Source organism: Gallus gallus, chromosome 12 (assembly GCF_016699485.2).
Source record: "Gallus gallus isolate bGalGal1 chromosome 12, bGalGal1.mat.broiler.GRCg7b, whole genome shotgun sequence".
NCBI classification, from domain to species: domain Eukaryota; kingdom Metazoa; phylum Chordata; class Aves; order Galliformes; family Phasianidae; genus Gallus; species Gallus gallus.
Window position 1 is genome coordinate 7,898,483 of NC_052543.1, and position 24,241 is coordinate 7,922,723.

General features: G+C 35.2%; 1 protein-coding gene across 4 annotated transcripts in view; it reads left to right on the top strand.

Annotated features, from left to right (window-relative positions):
- CACNA2D3 (calcium voltage-gated channel auxiliary subunit alpha2delta 3) overlaps positions 1-13,900 on the top strand; it is a 409,731-nt gene extending 395,831 nt beyond the window's left edge. For all 4 annotated transcript variants that reach the window (XM_414338.8, XM_025154606.3, XM_040646762.2 and 1 more), the window contains 3 exons: positions 11,602-11,714; positions 12,509-12,591; positions 13,489-13,900. In XM_414338.8, coding sequence (XP_414338.3) covers positions 11,602-11,714; positions 12,509-12,591; positions 13,489-13,581 — 289 coding nt within the window. In that variant the 3' untranslated portion in view covers positions 13,582-13,900. The remainder of the gene's footprint in view (positions 1-11,601; positions 11,715-12,508; positions 12,592-13,488) is intronic.
- The last annotated feature ends 10,341 nt before the right edge of the window (positions 13,901-24,241 follow it).

Sequence of the window (24,241 nt, forward strand, 5' to 3'; positions counted from 1 at the left end):
CACAGGGTTGATACCATAAGCATAAAGAAATGTTTTGCTTTTTTTTTTTTTCCAATTGATTTTTTTCCAGTTGATTCTTTGCACATAAACTTAAGACATAAAATAGAAAGAAAAGTAAAAATCAGAGAGGCTTATCATCAGTAGAGAAAAAAGGAAATATATAGCTACGATCATCCTAACTTGGGGACAGATTTCTGCACTAGATTTATTTATGCAAGATGAAATATGAGTGTTCCCTTTACTTTGTTGTATATCACGTGTAAATTAACTATTAAATTCATAGGAATTGCTTAAGTAATTAAATTCTGGCCTAAGTATTGCATAGTTCGCTGAGCATTGTGCTCTGTTCATTGTCAATAAAAAGAGGTCAGACATGATGGAATTGTTGTTCAGGATGATGCTAAACCCTTTGTATGAACGTCTAGTGGCAAATTTAAGATTTGTCCACCGATTACATTTGTTTGGCAGTAAAAGATAAATAAAAATACAAATTAGATTCAGATTGTTTAGGGCATGAGTATATTAGTCACAGGAATGATGCAATCTGTAGACACTAAAATGGTAATGGTTTTTAAAAACCGCTTAATCTTGAGCTATGCCATCATTTGCTAAAATGTTTCTGCATTTGTTCCTCAGTAGAAGCTTGCCAAACTGCTGTACTTGATCGTGTTTAAAATGTGTAAATAAATATGCAGTTCAATTTCCCATGAAATAAATAATCATTTGCCTTTTCAGATGTAGTCAGTTTACTTCTAAACAAATCAGCTTGCCACATAAAACAAGCAAAGCATCAAGGGCCTATTTCTTCTCATTTGGAGCTCTATATACATACATCAGAATACTCCTGTCGATTTCCTGGAGTAGTTTGGGCAGTAAATTGTAATCAGTCTTCTCGAAGACATTTTATGTTGTATTCATTTTACCATATCCATCTTATATGACCCTGAAGGAAAGCAAATGTTCTCTGTATTTCACTATACTTTATGTTTAGACTGTATGTTTTTGTACGGCTGCTTTTCAGTAACCATGCCAAATATGCATGATACCATGCACATAAATGGTTTTGACTTATGCCCATTTGGAGTCAAAGGTGTGCTGTAGTTACACTGACCTTGGCTATGGTGGACAGATCTTAATCTCTGAGTTTTGTTTAGATGTTTGTTGAAGTCGAGGAGCATCTACAAAGGAAAGTCAATGTTTCGCATACCTCAGTAGTTAATTGTTGAAGTCTCAAGGGCACCTCTGAAAATGGGATCTTCCAGACTTGCAGAAAACTTATGTGTTAAGAGGTCTCTGGAGCAACATCAGCTTTTGAAGAACTTTGCGGTAACAAAAACCCTCAAAATTTAGGAGACCCCCAGAGACTTTTTTTTTTTCCTTTGCAAAAAGTATCAAATTATGCAATCTGGACTGGTAGAATTCTATTAAAGGTCTTTATGCGTAGTGTAAAATCCTATATCATGTTACCAACATGTCAACAATTGTGTGTTGAGTAAGTTCCTCTTCACTCCAAAAGCAACAGTGATTACACTGTTTGGCATGCAGGTGCAATTTAAAGCCACTGTGTGGGAAATTTTATCTCTACCCCTTGATAATGTATATTTTTAATGACCAGTTTAGGAAACACTGTAAATTACTATTTTCTTCTAAGAAACTAGATATAGTTATTCATTATTATTCTTGGTTTTTATTTGTGTCGAAGCTTTCCAAAAGGAACAAACCTTGGAGTTTGCTTATCTAGTTGCCAAAGCTATGCACATCTCTGTTTGCTAATTCAGTTCATCTCTTGCAATTTGTTTGGCACTGTAGCAGTCATGAAAAGGCTAAAGAATAAAAAATCACCATGGATCTAAACTTAAAGTAAAAAATAAATCTGACCACAGTAGTCTTCTTTTTCAAAGGATGTTTTTAATGACAAGGAATATGTAATGAATGTGATGCGGATTCCATGGAAGGAAGAGAAAAATGAGGAAATGTTCAGGGGTCTTTTCTTGCAGTTATGTGAAACATTTTCATTAGGGAACTTCATATCACTAGCCACGTGGTCCACCTGTAAGTACTTTAAAACCCTGGAGATGCATGGAGTGACTTCTAGCAATTACATTCATTGATGTTTTCATTAGTATCAGTGTAGGTTTTTTGGTTTTTTTTTCCCTGACAAGTAGGATGAGATTTGCTTCACCTCTTAGCTCTTCAGTTCCCTACTAATGTCTTCCAAATAGCCCACAGCTGAACTGCTTGAGATGTTTACATATAAAACTTATGTGTGGGAAGGTGGTGATCTCCACTGTTCAGTGTTCATAGTTAAGCTCAGTAGTGCTGTAAAATGTAAATATTACCACTGCTTAAAAGTAACATAATTTTACACTTTAAACAAGCAGTAATAAATATTAAACAAATGATAGATAGAAGCAGACACAGTGAAAGGATGCTTTGTAATGACAGGAGATTTAAAATGTTATATGAATGTCATAATATATTCATCTGAGTAGTAATATACATATCAAAGATGATTTGGAAGGAGAAAACTTATTACAATTAGAAAGCACTACTGTGAATTTTTAAAGCCAGGTACACCTGTGAAGAATTGCTAATACTAGGAAACTCGTGTCAGTTTATAATATATTTACAATATAATACAGCTTGTTTGATGAAAAATGATACAAATGAGGCTTAGGCATCTGTACATTTAACACTTCTCTTTATAGTGAACTGGAGTTTAACAGATATTTAATAACCTTTTTGTTGGAAAAACACCGTGAAGCTTCATATTTGAATTCCGTACAAGGGAACACTTATACATTTCCTTAAATAATACATATGTGGAGACAATGACAGATACTGCACATAATTCTTTCAGATGTGGTCATCCCAGTCAGTGCTTCATATCTATACAGACAACGTTCTCATAAAGCACACTGCGGGAACATCCAATGAGCATTTTGGTTCTAGATTTTATTACACTTCTTAAAATGAAAGTCCTGGTCATCTTTGCTATTTACACTTCAGTTTTTGCATCAGAGCAGTCCTGGAGAATGCCAGCTTGATTCCATCTAGATGAAATTAAATCAAAATTTACCACTAATGGTTGCTCTGTTCAGGCAACAAGAAAAGCAAGTTTGAAATGGTGTGAACAAGGTAGATGTTAGTTCTCCCAGTAGGTAAACTTCATAGCATTGAGGCAGGTGGTTTATTTATACTGGAAAAATAGTCTTCAATATAAATTGCTTCTTTGCAGCTTGATAGTGCGTTCTAAACATAAAGCTGTGGAAAAGAATAGTTAGCACACATGCAATACGACAGTGACTTTTACAATATCATATCCTATTTATAAGCCTTCATAAGTCAGAAGAAATCAACTAAGTTTTCAATCTTTATATTTGGAATTCAGCTTAGACATTATCTAACATTTTAAAATATCTGAGATGTCTCTCAATACAAATTACAGCTACTTGAGTATGGCTCAAAAGCTCTACTAAAAACACACACATTGGCTAACACTGCAGAATTATATTATCTTGTCTTCATGCTAACCTGTTGCCACTGTCAAAAAACAATACCTGAGTTATAAGAACTCTCTGATATGATTTGTTTTATGCCCATTGTTTTAAACAGTTATTACAAAATCAGGTACACACTCTACCTCTCGATTCAATGTTACACCACACCCTCAAAAGTGAGCTCAGATTTATCCAGAGACATCAGCTTTGACTAATTTTTAAAGTTTGTGGAAATTCTGAGCTTGGTATCTTCACAAGTTTTGCAGTTCACTTTAATCCTAGTGATCTGAAATTCTGAAATCCTAGCGAAATCTAACCGTAGTGATCTGAAACTGTATCACACATTGTCACAAATGGGGGCAGCTGAAAGAGAAAGCTGAGGGATGTTGTCAAATTCATCATTATACAAATCCTTTTGTAAAAGTCAAATTCTATGTATTCAAAACTTTTGAATGTTTGTTAAGTTTCTAGGGTGGGATTCGTAAGATAGTATTTTTCAAGATGTATTTATGAGAAACCATTTCCTGATAATGTGAGATAAATGGCACTTCTGGAGTTTCCTGTCTGAAAGGGCTGTCAGTTGGACTAGATGATCTTAGTGATCTTTTCCAACCTTAATGATACTGCGGTTCTATGAAACAGAGTAGCTACCAACCATGCAGCAACTTTCTGGTGTTCTAAGCCTGCAGCAACATTGAGGATGATACTGTTCATTTTCCTTCTTCATTCTGAACTTTGCTTTGATTAGGTATGTTTATACTGACACCGAGTTGCTCTCAAGTCAGTAAGGTTATATGGAGTAGTAGCAATATTTTAGCTTGGGCTCAGGTTACAGGCCTGAGCCAGAGAGCTTATCTGTCTCTTTCTACATGATAGAATGACGAGGTCCTTTTTTTTTCATATAGTTTAACTGCTCTCAGAAATGTTATTATTGGCATATGTATTATTTTTATAAGTTGCGTTAAAGATGTTCCATTCTCTAACTCCATTTATTTTAGGTGGGAAAATAAAAAAAGCAACAACAACAAAAAACAACTAGCCCAATGTATAAATGTGATATAAACATTTCATTCATTCATTTAAAAAATGTGATAAGTGAGAGAAATGTGAGTTGGAAATGTGGCCAGCAGCCTGGAAAGCACATGATAGTAGTTGGGCACATATCTGCATTTCAGCTGAATGGTTAAAGTTTGTTCCAGGCCATTAGGGCTGAACATTTGCAACCAATAGTTATGTGAGTAACAGATATTTGAGTGCAGAATGCACATTTTCCACTTACTCTACCCTGGTGCTGGTATGTTTTTTCTTTCTCTAAAAAATAGGAATGATCAAATTTGACATATATGAAATGTAATCCCAAAGTAACAACTAATCTTAATCCAAAATATACAAACTTCTATGGTGCTGGTCTGCACTGAAAAAAATACACTGAAAGGCCTGGAGGGAAATGGCTGAATTTACAGAGATGCTCAAGCTCCCATTTGGGGCTTAGTTGAATACCATGGAAATTCAGAATATTTTTTCAAGTCTTTGTGCATGCATTAGGTTGCCAATTTGAAAATATTGCCCTAATTGTTTTCAGTGAAATTCTTCCAGGCTTTGTAGGCTTCTTCTTGGCCAAAACAACTGCTAGCTAAAATATCTTTTTTATTACCTCCTAAAAATGATTGATATGATTGTGTATTGGCAGGAAAGACATATGCTAACACAACAATGGGATTTTATTCCAATAATAATTTGAGTGTAAGTCCCACAGTCATCATGGTGACATTAAGCAATAATATTAGAATTCTTGCCATCATTACAGAAAAAGAATAAAAAAAGAAAAGAAAAGAAAGAAAAACATACATAAAGGATTTTTTTTTTCCTTGAATCAGTCCGTTAAAGCTCACTGTCATGAAATTAGATATGAATCTGAACAGACATTAAATGTTTTATAGGATTAAAATCCCACCTATGTTTACTGCCACCGTGTAGTTGACTCCATAGCATCTGTCATCATAAGCATGGGCATAATAAGAACATATTTTTGTAAAAAAAAATTTTTAATTGAAGTTGATTGTAAAATATGCCTTATAGATCAGTAATTTTTAGATCTGAAGATATGGCCTAAAACAAAGCACAACAGTGCAGTATTTCTATGATAAAACAAATTAAGTTCTAATTGGAAACATGCAGTACTGTATTTAAATAAATTGAATGGCATTTGATGTTATTGCCGTACTCAAATTATCTCCAAATTTCAAAGAAACATCTTCCATTCTGCAGAATAAGGGGAATATACCTTTTCTACATTTTTGTTTCCTCAAACATAGTCTTGTCGTGTATCATTATAGTTCTCTGTTCCTTGTCATTCATTTTTTTCCCTTAAACACTTTTCAGTCTTTGTCTGAAGAACAAAAGAGAAAACATCTGAAAATCAGAGATTGCTGAATGCTACTTAAGAGATTTATCATCTCTTTGTCATTGAAACGAGTTCTGTAGCAGTGTCACTGGCCACCAAATAATGGCAGCGTGGTTCTAATCCAGGAATAGGAAAATAGTTCAGCCAGTGATGGCATTTGGGATGCCAGTGGACAAAGAAATAGTTTGGCTCTCCTGCTTGGAAATACAGAGACTAAGCCAGTTTACAGAGATATTGATTTCCTTTAATAGTGGATGTTACAGTCAAACAGTGGAGAGTAAACAAACATTAAAGTTAGCTTAGCTGAATAAGACACACATTTGAAATTGAATTACCTTAGCTTTGCCTGTTATGGGTGCACTTATGTTAGGAAAATGATTCTGGTTGAAGCCAGCATAAGAGAGAAGATGTGAAGCCTATCATATGCAGAGTGTGTGCCTTGCAATTCAGGTAGACATGAAGCAATGTCCTGCCTTAAGCAGTGATGGCAGTAAGTAGCTTACTGAAGAGTGTATTCTTCAGGTTGGCCAGAAAATGTCTTCTTACTTAAAGATGGGTTGTTCTATAATCCCTTTCCCCCAGCTCTGAACGTCTCCCTCCTTTCCAAGGCTGTTTGTCTCTATCCCAATTGCCTTATTGATACTTTGCCACCTGAGAGATTCATCTCGAGAAAAAAAAAAAAAAAAAGGGAAAAGAAAGAAGCACTTGGTGTGGAAAGAGGGCTGTGCAGCAAGGGTGGTGTCTGCTCAGTCCCTACTCCGCTACCTTGAATGTATTTTCTAATTATTCCTCCCTAAAGGAGAAGGTAACTCTTATATGAATAAATAGAGTTGCCATTGGTGAAATGAGTTGATTTAAAAAAAAAATAAAAAAATTCAGAAACAATCTTATATGTAATAAATATATTATAACTCTATGAAAGCTCTCATTAGTATAAGCAAAACGAAGAGACTCAAATGCAAAGAAAAACAGGTTTTAATAAAATTTGCTGGATGTTTCAGAACAGGTGTTGTGGTCTGCATTTTGCTTTAGGCATCACATTTCACCAAGTTCAGGTTGCTTTTCTTTATAGGGTCACTATTTTGCCATTAAAGAGAGAGGAAGACGGAAAGGCAGAGGATAATCAGATCACCAAAGCCAAGTTCCTGGTCTGAATTATCTTTGAATTGTTTGTGTGTCTGCACATACTCTGTTCAGATTGGAGATGATTAGTGTTCTAACATAGGCACCTAAGTCACATGAGCACTCAGCACGACTGCTCTCTGGGTTGTGTATTGCAGTTCTTATATGGCGCTTCGAAAATTCCAGGCCACCTTAAGAAATTATGATGCAATAACAACTCACTTCTTAAAAGCATGCTTTATCATGCCTTCGTAAGTACAACCTTAGCAAATATAATTATAAATGAATTCCAACTTCTTGTGTTCCGTTCCACAGTGCAAAAATTAATTTTCAAGGAGTAGATTAATATATACTGGCATACTTGAGAAATAAATTACTATTTTCAGGTAAAGCATGAAGCTAATTTTATTTTCCAATTCATTTTGTATGATATTTGTGCAGATGCTCTATATGAACTGATACAGAAATAGGATAGAAAGCAAAAGATAAAGTGTGTGTGAAAATGAAAAGCGTTGTCTAATGCTCTGACTTAAAATTCAGACTTTCTTGAAGCTTTCCTCTATACTCTTAGTTTTTCTTTATTAATAAAATATTTTGGTATGAATAGGGTTTTTTCCTACTCCATTCAGATATCAAATTCCTTCCTTCCTTACCTTCCCCTTGAAAGCAAAGTGAAGAAGCTGCTTGTGTTTGAGCCTGTTTTGAACCTCTGGACTGGCACTTTAAATAAACCAAGCCAGTTCCTCAGTGGATGAAAGATGGAGCAAAATTATTAATAAGGTTCTTACTGACTCAGTGTGGCTTCAACATAACAGGAACCACAACAGCTTGTTACATTTTATATATGGAGACGTATGCAAGGCTTTTGCTATGCAATGACTGTCAAACGATGATGATACTGTTGCAAAGGAAAAAGGTTCAGACCAAAAGATTTACTTAACTTAAAAAGAGCTTTACCCTTTAAACACAAAACGTTCTCTATAAACATTAAGTGTAGGCATTAAACATAGGCTTCCTTTTATTTGTTAACGCAGCAATAAAGTTCAAGAGGAGTCCTTAGCCTGTTACTGATTGTTTGCTCTCCTATTACCAGAGACACAAAGGACAACCTCAGCCAGCAGGTGTTCAGAAATGCTTATTATAATATAAATTTAAGAGATTCACAGTGGAACTTACCTAAAGGACAAAATCCCTTTCATTACTTTGTCACTAGCTTTATTTTCCAGTGCAGTCATGGAAGCTGTACACAGTGACACATTTTGGTGGAATATTTCAATATTTAAAAGAAAGATTTTCTTCTGACTGTGTACATACATATTCTCTTTCCTGTGAATGTTCCATTCCTGAGACTTACTGGCATGTTCATTCACTCAAAATGAGTTTCAAATATGCAAGCACATGTCACCATGGAGGCTGAATGTTGAACACCAAAAGAAGACACGCTACTGGGATGATGGTGAGCATGGAAGCAGTGCCATGTGAATTATCCAAATAGTCACATAGCAACTGGAGAGTCTAATGATTGGAAGGAACTTCTTTGCTCATGCTCTAGTGAGGGTAATATCTCATGTATGTGAAATGATCTTAAATTAGAGCAGCTGAAAGAAGTATAATTCATTCATGCACACTCTTACTAGAAAAGAAAGCTAAATTAGATTTTTTTTTTCTAATCATTTGCTCAACTCAATCTCCGTCTTCAGTCCTCTGTCTTCACTTGGTGATATCTAAATCCTTTGCCAGTGACCTCACGGTCAGTGACTGGTGAGAGCATGCACTTGGCTTCACAACTTCATTGAAAGATTATATTCAATAATTGTGAAAGGGAAAACACTCATTTACTTCTTGTGAAAGTTAAAGTTTTCTTTTGAATTTGTCTCTAGCATGGTCAAGGAGATGTTCCAGAAAAATATTTGTTTAGATTTTATTATGTGCTGTGGAAAAAAAAATATTTCAGTGAGCCAAAAGTTTCATATTTTTATAGTTCTTTAGATGACAATCACATGTTCTTTGGCAGTTACCATAAATGTCTGTAATAGAACTATAGATATGCAAAAGATATATATAAAAATATAATAGACTATAGATTTGTAAAAATATCCAATGTTTGGTAAAATGAACCAGTGTAAATTGTAGATGTCTATCTTTTACAATTTCAGAATTAGAAAGGTTTTTTTTTTTTTTTTTACTTAACCTAATAAATTTAATCCTTGCAGTCTCTTTAATTTTTAATTTCTATAAATCCATACACATACACCCAAATAACCATTTCTAGCAAAATTTTCTGTAGAATATAATTCCTACTAACCTTTATAGCTTCTGACCATTTTGTCTAGGAGCCCATGAAGTAATGTACTCAGCATCATAATTCTGTAGTGAAAACTTTCTTCTGAATCACAGTGCTTTCTTCTTTTCATTCCATCTTGGTGAATTGATAGAAATATCAATATCCTTTTTATTTTTTCTCCTCTCTTTTATGTGAAAGATGTACCCTACACTGTACAGCCCTTATGCCACCCTGGCCAAGTGAGTGAAATTAAAAGTGAAATGGAAAATGGAGAATGTCTACCCCTTTTATTAAATGGCAACATTCAGGCTAGCTGTATAATGCACACTTCCTGACATGCTTCAGTATTTACCTGGGGGCCACAAATGGACTTGTTAGAAAAGGTCTTTGAGCCAGTCACACCTTGGGTACAACAGAATAGTAATTACTCCTGAGTGCTCAAAGAGGAGTGAATCATTTAGCGGTCAATCGTGATGACTCTCTGTCTTTGATGTCCTTTTCTGAGCTAGTTTAAAAGATTCAATAAATATTATAAATATTATAAATATTTCTAAATGCACAACATGCAAATTGAACTAGATTGGGAATAAAATCAAATTAGGTTTCTTTGTGTTTTTTTTTTTTCCTGTCTTTTGAGGTTTCAATTATTCATAATGGTTTTGAGAAATTCATTCAGTACAATTCAGATGTTGTTGCCTGTTAAGAATTTTCCCTCCTTTCCTTTTATTAGCCCCATTTCTTCCACACACAAATCCACAAAGCCACAGATGCTCCATTACAATGATGTCAGTCTTGCTACATGCTCCAGCTGTTTCATAGGTGCATTTATAAAGTTCAACCTTTTACGTTATGCCATAAATGTATATTTCATGTATAAACATTAAGCTAACACACTGCAGATCACTCTAAGTGTAATTTTAATGGAGGTTTAGTAAGTTTAAAAAATGCTGAGAAGTGTTTAAGCTTTCTGTTGGCAACATTTTTATAGCAGGTTTTCCAACTTTTTTTTTACTTTTTTTTTTTCTTTTTTCTGGAGCTAAGTTCAAAGATTCCTTACCCCTTCCACAGTTTCATTTTATGTGATTTTTGGAAGATGCGGGGAGTAATTTTAGTAAGACAATATGTATTTTACATAAAGATATCTGAGAAAAAATGTTTCTCTCCACATCATCTTGGTGCTCAAACCCTCAGTTAAGGTTCTGTGCGTTTAGCAGTATACCACACTGAAAAACACCTAATTCCTGGAACTTTCAGATTTCACAGATTCTTGAGTATTGGCAGAAATTGTAAATATTACATATAAATTCTAATCTAAAGTTTTAAGAAATTATGAAGAATTGTCTCTGAATCTTAAAGCTTTTCTTTTTCTTCTGTTACGAATTTCAAAGAAAGGGTTAAACAATGCCTCTTCGGCTCTTCAACCATCCTCTTTTCTCTTTGTAAGTGCTGAAGAATTGCGCTCATTGCTGCTATGTGGACCATTAAACTGTGCCCACAGGTTCCTTCCCTGTTCCCCCCTGGGTGCTTTTCTTCTTACAAGCAATATCTTTATTTCTCTCTTTCTCCCTTTCAGTTGCATACTTTGTCTTGATTTGATTGTAGTGCTGAGTTATCACCATATTTGTACCATATAATTGGCATTATTCTAAAATCTCCCCACTTATGAAGATTTTGAGGTTTAATCTCTGTTTTATTAGCCTAGAAATAAAATTACTCTCAGGAGGCCAGATGAAAGCTGTCTCAACAATTCACGTTGCTTCATGCCATGCAAGATCCAGAGTGAATAAAGCCCCTGACGTGATTCTAGAGGCAATAGGAGGGACTTGGAGCTATTACCATCTGGCTGCAGAACAACCTGTTTTATTTTTGCTGATTGGTTTCACGTGTACTTGAAAATTCCAGACCATAAATACATAGCTAGTTATTAATTATGAAGAAAAGAAGATTCAGTATCAAAGGAAAGAAAAAGAAGATAAGTTCCTTGACAATTCAGCTGTGCTCCAATTCAAGGTGACAGGCATTAACACAGCAGCAGAATAAACCTGTTCCGTTCCACCTGTGTACCAGCCATTATGTGCATCTCAAAATGTGAGTATATTCTATCAGCTGAGCAAAGCATTGCCCAAGCCCCTCTTCTTCTACAAGGTTTAGAGATTTAGTACAATATATGAAGTCAGTGAGATTTGTGACTGTAACACAGGTGTTGTTGATAGGCTCAAAATACCTTTATAAAACCTGTTGCTAAGAAATATAGAAAATGTCACCATTAATTATTTTCTTTTAATTTGCAGGTCCTTTGTAATCCAGCAAATCCCAAGCAGCAATCTCTTTATGGTGGTAGTAGATAATGAATGCTTCTGTGATTCTGTCCCACCCATTACCATGGCACCTATAGAAATAAGATATATCCTTTTATTTGCATAGTTGTCAAGAAGAGATTCAAGATGTAAACACTGAAAATTTTCTTCTTACGTAAAGTGACTTAAGAACTTCAAAGAATGCATCACAGCTGGGGCTGGTTGAAATTAAGCCATCTGAGAATGCATTCTTACTTTCAAGGAGAATTCACATGTTTAGGAATTTAGGACAGCCAATAAAATTTAAGCAAACACACTTACATGCATTTTTAAGTATCGTAAGGTCACAGTCTCTATTTTTAGGTAGTGGGACTTCTTTCACGTTATGAGCTAAGTACGTAAGTTCCTTCTGAGGGTAGAAATCCTGATATTGGAACTTCTGAAATTCCTGATTGTGCGGCCATTTTAAGACTTATTGGGAGTATTGAAACCATTTCAGAAGCCTGCTTTTCAAACATATAAAAATATAACAATCTAAATATAGCAATTGATTTTTAGCTGTCATACTTTTTATTCTGTGCTGTTTTATATACCTTCAGGGTTTGTTTTCTCTAATGAGTTGGAATTTATCAAAAGCGGTGTGCTTTTATTGCAGATGTTATTTAAAAACATGTTAATAGTGTTAGTGCAAATGATACTGTCTGAACAATGGATCACTGAGGTGAAAGCAGTAGAATTACATTATTATTCTTGTGTTGACCACACACACAACCTCAGATCTTTGAATGAAAGGAAAAAGTGACGAGTTGAAAGTTTTTCACTGCATGCATTTCAAAACACTCAACGAACTCAGGATATTTAAATGCGATGTTCAAAAGATCTCTCCTTAACTTCGTGGTACATAATGAATCCCTTAAATGTGAACGTTTAAAATCTCAGAAGATAAGAAGACGCCCAGAATCTTGCCATGGATTTCACCCTGAAGTAAGTTTCTACTTTTTTATTATTATTATTTCAGTCTCTAGTAGCAGTTTTATTCTTTTTATAAAAAGGCAAATAGGAAAGCTGCCTTATAAGGTGAAACTCATCGGTAAATATTCAGAATATTCAGAACTTAACTAAAGGAAGCAAGTGGTATTGTAAGTGCAGAAAAAATTTTTAGTACTCCTGTAGACAGTGTTTTGTCTTGCTGCTGTTGTAGACTGTTTTATGTCAAGTAATAGAATGTGGTAGGATGTGAGCACAGATTGGCAGCCAGGAATATGGGAGCTCATTTTGCCTAAGCACTCACCACAGGATTCCTCATTAGAGACGGCTGGGAATTTTGGGCTGTTAATGTTTTTTTATTTCAGAAACTAACTTGACAATATCAACTGTGATGGAATATTTATCATATTTACACATAGTATTTCTTGGGACAGGTCACAACCCATAATTTCTACCCTGTGTTCTCCATAGCACTGATGGACAGTAAGGAGTTCTGATATAGAACAGGACACTATTGCAGTGGTTTGTGCAGTAGATAAGACACCCATTTTACACAAGAGTAATTTTTTGGTGCCTCTGGTTCTGTAATGGAATGTAGAAAGAGACCTAAAATATTGCATGGAAGACATTGTATGATTCTTGTTGATTCTGCTTGCTTTTAGTCTGCAGCTTAACTTGTTGAAATGAAAATGAATACATGTGTTATTTTCTGAGTATATTTATTTCACGGCTTTTGTGGTTTGTATCAATCTTCCGCTTATGCAGTTTGATAAATTCTCATATATCGTAATCAGAAGTCTTGGCTTGTATTTATTTTCCTTTTTTTTGTTCTTTTTTTGTTTGTTTGTTCTTTTTTTTTTTTTTTTTTTTGTTCTTTTCTTTTTTCCTCTTCAGGAAAATGCAAGAGAATGTGGTGGTGTCCCAGGTCTTAGTGCTAAGCCTCCTTTTGTTCTTCTTCCTCTGATATTGACAATTTTCTCAAGGTGACATTGACTGATGTGTTCAATTGGCATGCTAATAAATGGATAAACTGTGAACTGGGAAATGGTGCAACATAGAGGATATGAAATATAGTCAGAACATCAGCATTTCATGATTTTAAACTGTTGGTGATATAAACTGTTAAAGATGTGTTGAAAAAAAAAGATTTATCTTTTTACTTTGCTAGTCATGCAGATGTGAATTTGGCATATGGTAGTTATGATTCATCAAAAAAGGACTTGGTAGATAGAGATGATCATTGCTTTGTCCCATTGAAAATAATTTAAAATGGTGTACTTTTTCAATAAAGTATATTAAAATCACAGTTTCAGAGTGCATTTTAAGTCCAATAATATATTTGTTCAAATAATTGATAATGGGAAGGGAATAAACTAAGCCAAATATGTTTTTCTTATGCTCTTAGCCCGTTTCTGAAAAGATAACAAAAAGAAAATGTGAAGTTAGTTTTTATAATGAGGCAGAATAGCTTTTATTAAGTCAAGGAGACACATGTGCATACATGAAGCTGAGCAGGTAATACACTGTGTTGATTTATAGTGAAGTTTTGCTTTCTGGAAATAGCTATAAAACATCTTAGTCACATTTAGAGAGTGAGCCAAAGCCCGATTAAAGCCTTTTCCCTAACTTGGGCAAGCTTTACATCAGATCATTTGATTTGGTTGCATATGGCAAAATTAAATACTTTCATCTGTTACAATTTGTAATGTATATAAAAGGATGATACTGTTCTGTAAGTATTCTGCCCTACAGAGAGCGAGTCAGCTAGGATTTGCTGGAAATTCATAAACAGAGAAAGTTTGACTTGCAAAGCATCTATGTCAGCAGAAATTGTTATGGTTTTCACTGAGAATCCATTGACGCTTAACCTCACTGGGCAAAGATCAAGACCAATCTTTCTTAATTCTAGGCCTTATGTTCTTCCACATAAGGGAAATAAGATAAAGGAAACAAGTTCTTGGTGTGTTTAAAAGCCCCACACAAAGGCTGCTATTTATCCTACCCATCATATAATGAATTTTCTCTTGCAGTTGGTAGAAATGCCCCTATTATTGATATGTTTGTTGAGGATCTTGATCTTTGATCTTTGAGGTATGTTAATCTCTGGTTTGTGTTTGGATTTCTATCTAAGGGTACAGCTCTATCAAGAGAATAACCCTGCTCAGCCATCAGCTTCTAACGGTGCAATGCATTAGATACAAAATAAAATGATGCTATTCTAAATCTGATCAGATCAAGGCATTTTCTACACTTGAACTGGCACAGATATTTTACAGTTCTTTGCTGTGTTTTCTTTATCATCCTCCATCATTCTCTCCAAAATTAATCTCAGTACTTTACTAATAGTATTTCAGTTTCTGATCTTCTGAGTTTCCAGAATGCGCAACACTACATCCTGGTAATGTTTTAGTATGTGTGATGCTTGTTTTTTCTCAGCACAAGTTAAATGGGTAATGCTTATATACCAGGCGGTTATTCCTTGTTAGTAAAAGTAGAAAAAAAAAATATTTCTTAATAGAGACATTGAAACATTCTGAACAAAAAAATGTTTTTTCTGACTGATGTGCAAATCATCACTGCTTATAGAGAAAAGAAAGCTATTGTAGGAGAATTTTTATTTCTACTGAACCAAGATGGAAATGCCTAATAATATTTCATTCCTTAATTTCAGAAAGGGGAGGCAGTTTTCTAATTAGGAAGGAGCAAGAGAGTAACAAAAGAGATTAAGATGTGACAGTGTAAAACCATATTATTAAAGAGATGAAAATATGAGTGTATAAATGAACATTGCTCAGAAAAACTGTGGCAGTTTATTCTCATGCACTAAGAAAAAGTTATATAGGCAGTATGTATTTGTGTACAGGAGCCAGATTAAACAATGATATGATGAGGCATATTTCATTAGTTGCCATTTCTTTGTTAATGAAGACATCTTTTTAATTTTGTGTTAATTCTCATTGAACTTTATGAACCTGAATTTACCCTGCATCAGAACGTCAGTGGTTGAAGAAGAATCTGCCCTGGGTTCATATCTCTGGATCCTAGCCTGTGCGCGTCCCTCTACTTAGCTGAGCAGTACTGGTCAATAACATCTAGGTTGATTTTTGCGTCGCCACCAATCATGAGTGCGTGAAACAGATCAACAGAAGCATGGTGATAATGCTGTGAGACCTCTTAATCATTTGATCTAATTGGCTGCATCTATACTAGTATTAATATAATACTACAGATGTCTCAGCCTTCAGATCAGTGCAGCTTCCATACAAACTACCTATGTCCAAACACAGAAACAATGATAATGAGTTTTCTGGGATAGAACTAGCTGGCACAAACTGAAAGCATGCCAAGGGCTATTTGAATCAGTTTTACAAAAAAGCTGATCTCATTTTAATGCACAGGAATGCTCCTGTCTCTTGCGTTTACTCTTCTGTATATCATCATTAGCTCTGAAACATGGAGAAAGTGTGAAGATGTGGTGAAGTGGTTCTGTGCTATCATACCGTTGCTTATAGCAGGTCACAGAAGGTGGCATTAAATTTCATAACCTCACTAATACTAAATGGTACTTCTTTCAAATCCTAAAGGTGTCATGCAAGGTCCGATCCAAAGCTCAGTGCAGTGGAGAAAAAAAAAAAAGGTATAGATATGCATATATATACAGCTGCATATATGTAAACTATATGCATTTTTAATAAACAAGAAATTCAGACATCATCCATAGTTTGTATCTCCCTAAATCTGAAGTCAAACACAAACAGAGCCAGAAAAACTGTACTATATGTTTCTACACAGCAAGAGTTTCAGCTTCTACAGGGCTTGGATTCATTTTTTTTTTTTCCCCTTTTCTGCTCTATTTGGTAATGGCATTGATTTTCAACTTATTAACCCCAGCTGCCTCATCTTCCTTTAATCTTGATGCAACAAAAGATGTTTGAGGGCTCAGGACCAGGCATGGATACACCATTTTCAAATAGCTTTGTGTGGGAAAATTGACTGCCCAAAACTGTCAGTGCTGCAAACACACCTCTAAAATCCTGTAAGCCAGAGAGCCTCGGGCAGGTTTCTGCAGCTGTGCTATCTCTTCTCATTGTCTCTGTGACACTGTGAGACTGCCTGACCCACTGCATTTTGCTGCCAGGGCTGATTCTGCAATATATATGCTCAGCAAAGCAGGTGATTGCCCAGGGCAGGAAGATATTGAAAGCAGCAGCGATTTCCCCTTCCCCCCCACCCCACCCAATTGGCTTCAAGAGACTGCTTTGGTTTTCTTCTGATACCAAAAGCCTCAGAATAAGGCACTGGCCTGTTTATCCCTTTGGGTGCAGAAGGCAAGTTTGGCTCAGAAAGTCTGAGGCTAGAACAAGGCAGTTATTTCCATTTGCCTCTGGCCTCCAAGGACTTTTACATCCTGGCACTTTCTGTGCCTCACAAATTCCCACTCATGCAACTTTAATGTAAATAGGCATTCACAATTGGAAAGTTTTCTACAGAAGAGTGCTTCATAATCTTGCAACTGTGGAAAATATTAAGATTACTTTATTTTCCTGCCTGATTTTTCTGTTCCCTGAGCTGTCCAAGATCCTTCCATTAGTATGTTTTTTTCTTCTTGTCCAAATTCTTCCCCATGGTTCTGAACTTTTCAAGTATGTATTTAGCTGTCTTGCTATTTATCTGGTTTACAACAATGCACTCTGACAGGCCTAGCTCCCATGTATGTACTTATAAAGAGAGATATGGTTCCCATATATAGCATCTACAGAAGATCTCACTGGAGTTTATCACTTACAGTCCAGTCTGAAGGCAGTTTTCTCTCATCATTAGCTTTTGGCCATTAGGCTCAGATCCTATTTCTGCCAATATAATAATTTCTTTCTGCTATAGCTCCTTGGGAGGATTTACATCATCTTCAAAAGTCAGCTCTTTGTTTCTTCCCAGTGGTATTCTTGAAGCTGGATGTTATAACTTGGATATACTGAATCATACTGTAATTTTGTGATGCTCTGAGTGAAAGGATATGTTTCCAGTTATTTCAGACTTTTTTCCTCCTCCTTCCCATAGTGACTAGTCAAAGAATTAAATGTTATTTTATTGTTTGTATTTCCAGTATAAGTTATTTTAAATCTCCATAGCTCTGCCTAGCAGATATTTTGAAGAATTTCAAAGCCTCTGATCGTATAGGAAGAAACTACTGACTTTTCCCATTGACATTTTTTTATCAGTGGTGAAACAAGTGGCATTTTTACACCATACTTCACTTAGAGCTAGGTTAAAGACAAGAAAACAAAGCTACGTTGCCTTTCCATAACTAGTATTGCAAAATATATGCAGTATATTTTAAAAATTATACCATTCATAATATTTGTTGAAAGCTAGATGAGTTTCAACGATCAGTTTTAAGAACATGAAACTTCACTTCCAGGATTAGATGTAATTGAAACTGAAATTAGAGTAAGCATGGTATGCTCTTTCACCATGAAGGTATTATATTTCTATTTAAAGGTATTTTACTTATCTAATCACTGGCTTTAGTTCTTTATTTTTATTTTTTTCAAGACATCCTTAAACAGAGAAAAATAATTAGTGTGTGGAATCTAAATTTTAAATGATTTTCTGCAAAGTTTGTAGGTGGCCTTATTTATGACTAGCCAGTAGAGCTTTGAGATGATCTGGCCATCTAAGTGATGAGATGTTGAAATCTTAAGAATATTTTTTCCATTTCCACATTGTTAACAGATTTGATCATTGTTTTCACATAGACAGCCAGGTAATTGTGTTTATGCCAAGCTGCTGTACAACACCTCACAAAGTGTCAAAAGCTCACTTGTTCTCTGCTCTGCCTCTAAGAGTTTCTGGCAGCATAAGGGTGTTGTGCTTTGTCTATGTGCAGATTTGTAGCTACTTCACCCCCCCAAATTAACAAAAAAGCATTAAACAAAAATCAATGCAGTATAAAGATAAGGGGCATGAAAGCTGCTGTATTTCTTGTGATAATAGTAATTGAAAGTACTTTGTTATATTTAAGTTAAATGGAATTGAGGCTGAATTTCTAGTTAGTTCTGTCAGAGCAGTTCTGTCAGAGCTGTGTAGAATCCTCGCTGCTTATTGAGAAGTTCATTCAGGAATGGTTATCTCTTACTGAATTCTTTTACAAAGGGTTATAAGGAGTTGACAGCTAGTAGGGCCTCTGTAAGATCAAGCTCCAAAGCTGGTGTCTTTTTTGCTCCAAATGTGATCTTGAACTGCACTTACATATGTTTAAAACAGCCTTGTAAGAAGGGGTTACTGTTGACAATTCTGAGTCAAATTTGAACCTTAACACCAGAAGTTCAAGTGGTTAATGCTGGGTTTGTTTGACTATGTTAGGATTTAGTTTGCAGCCTTAACATGCTGCATATTTCACTTGCAGGAGAAGGGGAAGATCAGATTTCAGTTCGTAGCAAGAAGTGTTTTGAATCAGCTATTTAAGTGTCTTAGAAAAAGTGCTAAATGTTTGATAGAGAATTGCTAGTTGGGATAGCTGAACTAATCAAGAATGGTTTTGGCAGACATGCAAATGCGCAGATGGCTCCTGAGACAGGAAATAAAGAATTGTTTTCTTTCATTTCTTTGTTAGTGTTCTGGCACTGATCAGTTTGGTTTAACTGGAAAATGAGTTTTTTTTTCATTTGCTTACGTTATTTGTGGAGGGAAAAAGGTAGAATTAATTTGTAAGCATCCAGCTGTGTTGTTGGATCATCTTAAACCATCTCTGAGATGTTACTGTGATATGTACAATAGGTAATTTCAAATTCTTGTTAATATCCTATTATCAGCTATATTTAATGAAGCAGTTTAGGTACGTCTGTCTCCTGTGTGTACACATAAAAGCAAAATAATTTGGGGAAAGTGAAACCTGCTTATATTGCTTCTTTCTAAACATCCAAACCGAAATGGAGTCACAATTAATTTGTAATTTCATTACCTCTCACAGATTTAAAAAGCAGGACGCAAAAGCTAGTGATTAACATTCTAATGGAGACTTGTGATTTCCCATCATTAGAACTTTGTGGTTTTCAGAAAGATGTTTTGGTTTAAAGCTGACATTCTTCCTGCTTTTTCTTCTTTGCTCTTCCAAAGTCCAATAGATAATTTCAAGAGCTCCACGGAAGTCTATCATCCAGAGAAATTGTAAAGAAAATGTTTTGAATTCAGCTTAAATCCTGAAGTTAATGTGATACACTTAAATTCATGCAAGTATGGATTCAGGAAGGGGTATTTAATTATTATCCTTTATGTCCCCGTCATTATACGAGCACAGTTCTCAGAAGGAGAATTGCTGTTTTTCACTGATAAAACCTTTCTTGGCAGAAATCTTCTGGACTTTGTTTAAAAGAAAAAAACTTAAAAAACAAACAAAAAAAAAAAAACAAAAAAACCCTTGCATTTATGAGGACTTAGAGAGGCATTGTTTAAGTCTACTTTTTAACCATGAAATCCTTTTGACATATGGCAGTCATTATTTACATCTGACTATCTTGAAAGGTTTTTTTCTAATAGAAGATACTTAGAAGTTTCACATTTAAGGTATCTTTCAATAATCACTTGAGAACTTCTTAACAGTAAACAATGGTCTTTAAATGGCCTTGCCAGACCATGTAAATGATCTACAACTCCTAGTGCACCAAAGAGTTTTGCATATTTTCAACTCTGCATTTGGGACCTCTAGGCAATGCTGTTTCAGATTAGGGCAAACCATGAATTTCTTAACTGTTTCACTTGAGAGAAGGCTTTATCCTTGTAATATTCATGGCAGAAAACCTGGAAATTTGTCCTACTCATTCCTTTCCAAATACAGCAACCCTATCTTCATTAGCATCTGACAGATTTAAAAGTAGTAGAGGATACCCTAAGCAAAAAAAAAAAAAAAAAAGTGAAATATGTTATGATTAAAATAAACATGAAAAAACCCTTTATGCTTTATCCCCCTTTCCCTGCCTTCCAGTCTTTGCCTAAGTCTTGCACAAGAAGCAATCTCCCCTGTAACACAGTTCACTTAAGGAAAATTATGGTCTTTAGAAAGAGAAGAATAACGTGTTAGAGACACTAGAAATGTCCATGCTATGTTCTTGGAAATATCCTTGTAATTACATAGACCTACGGGTAAAACTACTAATGAGCAGATAGGGCGTGTAAGATTCAGCTTATCAGAACCCTGAGTTTCTCTCAGAGAGAGAGAGAGTCTCTGTAACCTGAAGTGTAATATCTAAAAGTTTACTCCCTGGTAGAAGAGGATATTAAGCTATGGTAAAAACCTGAATTTTGTAAGTAGCTTTGTAATATTACAAAGTACTGCCAACAAGCTTTTTGGTCCATTTCTTAATGAGCTTCTAGAAACGTGAATTTCTATTCCTTACACTGTATTCTGGAAGATATTTTTGTCTCACATAAATGAAAGAGAACAGGTGTTTCTCAAACAGGCAGCATTCTGACATATCAGTAGATCATGTTTTGCCTTTTTTTTTAATAGTCAAATAGTCATTGAAGAAACACAAGCATAGCATTCATGAAGAGAAAAGAGAAAGCAAATGGATATAAAACTGACATATTATTCTTTATTCCAGTCTTTAGAGACTACAATGCTCCACATCTGTTTTTTCTCCTTGGTTTTATCATGAAGATCTTTCTGCTATGGCTATGTAGGTCCTTTTGAATTCTTGCATTTTGTGTTTCTGCCCCTACTTACTTCTTACCATGAGTTTTCAAAACAGATACAAAACAAACAAAGCACCCAGCAAACCACTAAACCCTAATATCAGATCCAAGAAGATAAAAACCTTCATGAATTTCTATGGGAATTTTACATACAGTCTCCTGCTATTAGAACTAAAAAAATCAGTTTCACAGTATATGAGGATATATATGTCTATGTGTATGTATCCCTATACGTATATATATTTATATATGTACTTCAATTCTGGAAAAAGTCACGTTATAAAGAGCTTACACAGATATTGATAAGCAGCATGTCATCCTAGAGCATCCTTACATTCTGGTTCTGATTACACCTTCTTAACCTTGTCTATATCTATGCACTGGCGTGCAATAATTCATGAAATATTATGGACCATGTATATTTCAAGTTGGCCTCTCAAGTGACAGCATAGTTCTTTCACAATCTCCTGGACCAGTCTTCAACAGAGAATGTAAATCCTTGTCTCTTTTCTCTCCCTGATGAATTTGAAGAGTGCAGCAGCATTCTCTCTATCCATATAGTGCACAACAAGGTTCCTTACACTTCATTGCATCTGTCCTCCCTACATGGACTGCCTCTAAGATGTATAATGTATGGACTGGGGGAGAATTGTTAAGAAAGAGCATCTATTGAGAAACCAGATGACAGTAGTTTTTCCAGTTCTGTTTAACCTTTCTAGGATGTCTTGGAAGGATTGAGCTTCAGGTCTGGTATGAACTTTCATGTCATGAGCTCCTTAGCACTGAAACCATTTTGTGCTCCACTTGAAGTAGCCTGACAGGACTGTTTAAAGGTAATTGAATTCCGTGGTGTGCTTGAAAATTGTGTTCATAAATGCTGAATAGAGTATAGTGCTACAGTGAAGATTTACCTGCCAATTCATCTTTCCTTTAGTTTCAGGGGAGTAGAAGAAATCAAATTTATCTCAAGATTTGGCCACAACATAAGGCTTTTTTCCCTTGCTGGAAGTTGTATCAGAAAGGACCAATGACACCTACTTATACCGATTTCAGATGGCAAAAGAGTATATATGGATCTGACTCCATATTTCATGGGAAGTAGTGGGTGTTTGAGTTGGCCACTGAATGTAGAGCTGGAACATCCCTGTTACTGAGATTTCTGCCATTTACAGCTTGTTTTTCTTAGCAGAGTTTAAATTACATGTTATCCTCCTGGTTGCTCTTAAGATCTGCTGATTCACGTTCAATCTTGTGATAACTTTTTCAACTGTAGTAAATTTAGCTTCTTGGTTAACGCAACTGGAATAAATTCTATTTATATCTGTGGTGCTGCTATGTTTTCCCATTTTTCTTTCACCTTAAACTGATCTCAGAAAACTTCTTTATAGAGTTGGGAGACCATGATTGTTCCTTTTTTTTTTTTTAATATAATTCAGTTGTCTCAAGATAATATATGACCTTTTACCTTTACTGAGGAATTTCCCCATATGTCTGCTCGAAGAATTTCCTTGAATGATTCTCTGTGGATTTCCTTCCATGTTTTGTGGAAGTGAATTATGATTGGATTAGAAAGGCGTAAATCTTCATGAGTTTTCAGGAGATGATTTCCTGGATTTCCAAAGTTAGCAATATGTCATTCTATCTTCACCCATGCCATGAGCAGTCTACCAGTGTTCCAGGTGGAATTGGTTTCTGCCTGGTTGAAATTCATTAGCTTTACGTTGTAGTTCTTAAGTTTTAACAATCAAAAACAACTGAGATCATGCATACATAACCAAATGGTTTTTGAACAGAACTGCTAAAGTTACTCAGAACGTCTACTGCTGAGGAAATGTAGCCCAGCTAATTTTCTTTCTGTAGAAGGCAGCTCTCTACCTGGTGAGATCTTTTTGGTACCGTGGAATAAACAGAAATTCAAGAGCTACATCAATAGAAGTAATAGACAACAAATGACATCCTAAAAAAGTTTCTGACTCTATAAGAGGTCTACAAGGTATTGCATATTACCAGTTTTAACAGCTGGCTGTGAAGACAAATGTATATTCTTTAGAATTCTATTTCAGCATCTGTTGAGAAAAATGTTAATGGAAAACACACAGTGGTACATTAGTCTAAATATAATTAAATTGGAAACGTGAGTCAAAATTCTCATAAGTTTTTCAGCATTATGTCAACATAAACAGAGTCCAATTTTTGTGCAACTCTGCCAATATGATGAAAAACAACATTGATATATGGGGAGTCATGTCTGTACATAAGAATCTGGCATGCCAGGAGCTTAAACAGGAAGTAAACAAGTAAACTAATAACAGAGTTGTTCAATTCATACTATACATGCTTCCTAACAAGAGAAAATAGTGTATTAGGATAACTTTGTAAGTACAGCATATAACCGTTTATGTGAGCACTGAGCAACTGGGACACTTCTCTGCTTTGAGCCAGTGCTGGTCAGCTATTACAAGTGCAACTGTTTCACTAAGGAGTAAATTGAGTTCCTGATGCCTTTTGATTATTGAGTGCTGGTATTTTGCACAGGTCTAATTGCCAATTCAGAATATTTGTGGCTGATGCTACTTCTATAGCTCACTGTAATTTTAAATATTATCTTAAGTGTCGGTATTCGTCTCTGCTGCACAATCTCAGTAAGTGATGAAGAGCATTTTCTTCCCAAGGAAACTGGCAGGTGGGACTCCCCAGGCTTCCTTCTGCTTTCTCCTCCTCATAACACATACATGGTTATGTGAGGAGGGGCTGTCTGTAGGGGAAAATTCGCTAGCTTGGTTACAGTGGTATAATTATACTAGTTGTAATTACACCAGCTTGGTAAGTATAACTCCTTTAGATATATTTAGTATGGGATTAAGATATCTTTTTCTACTTGTACAGTTTTCAAAGCGACATAAGCACTCATATTCCTTATATGAATGTCCAAACAGAGAGTTATATTTATAACTAA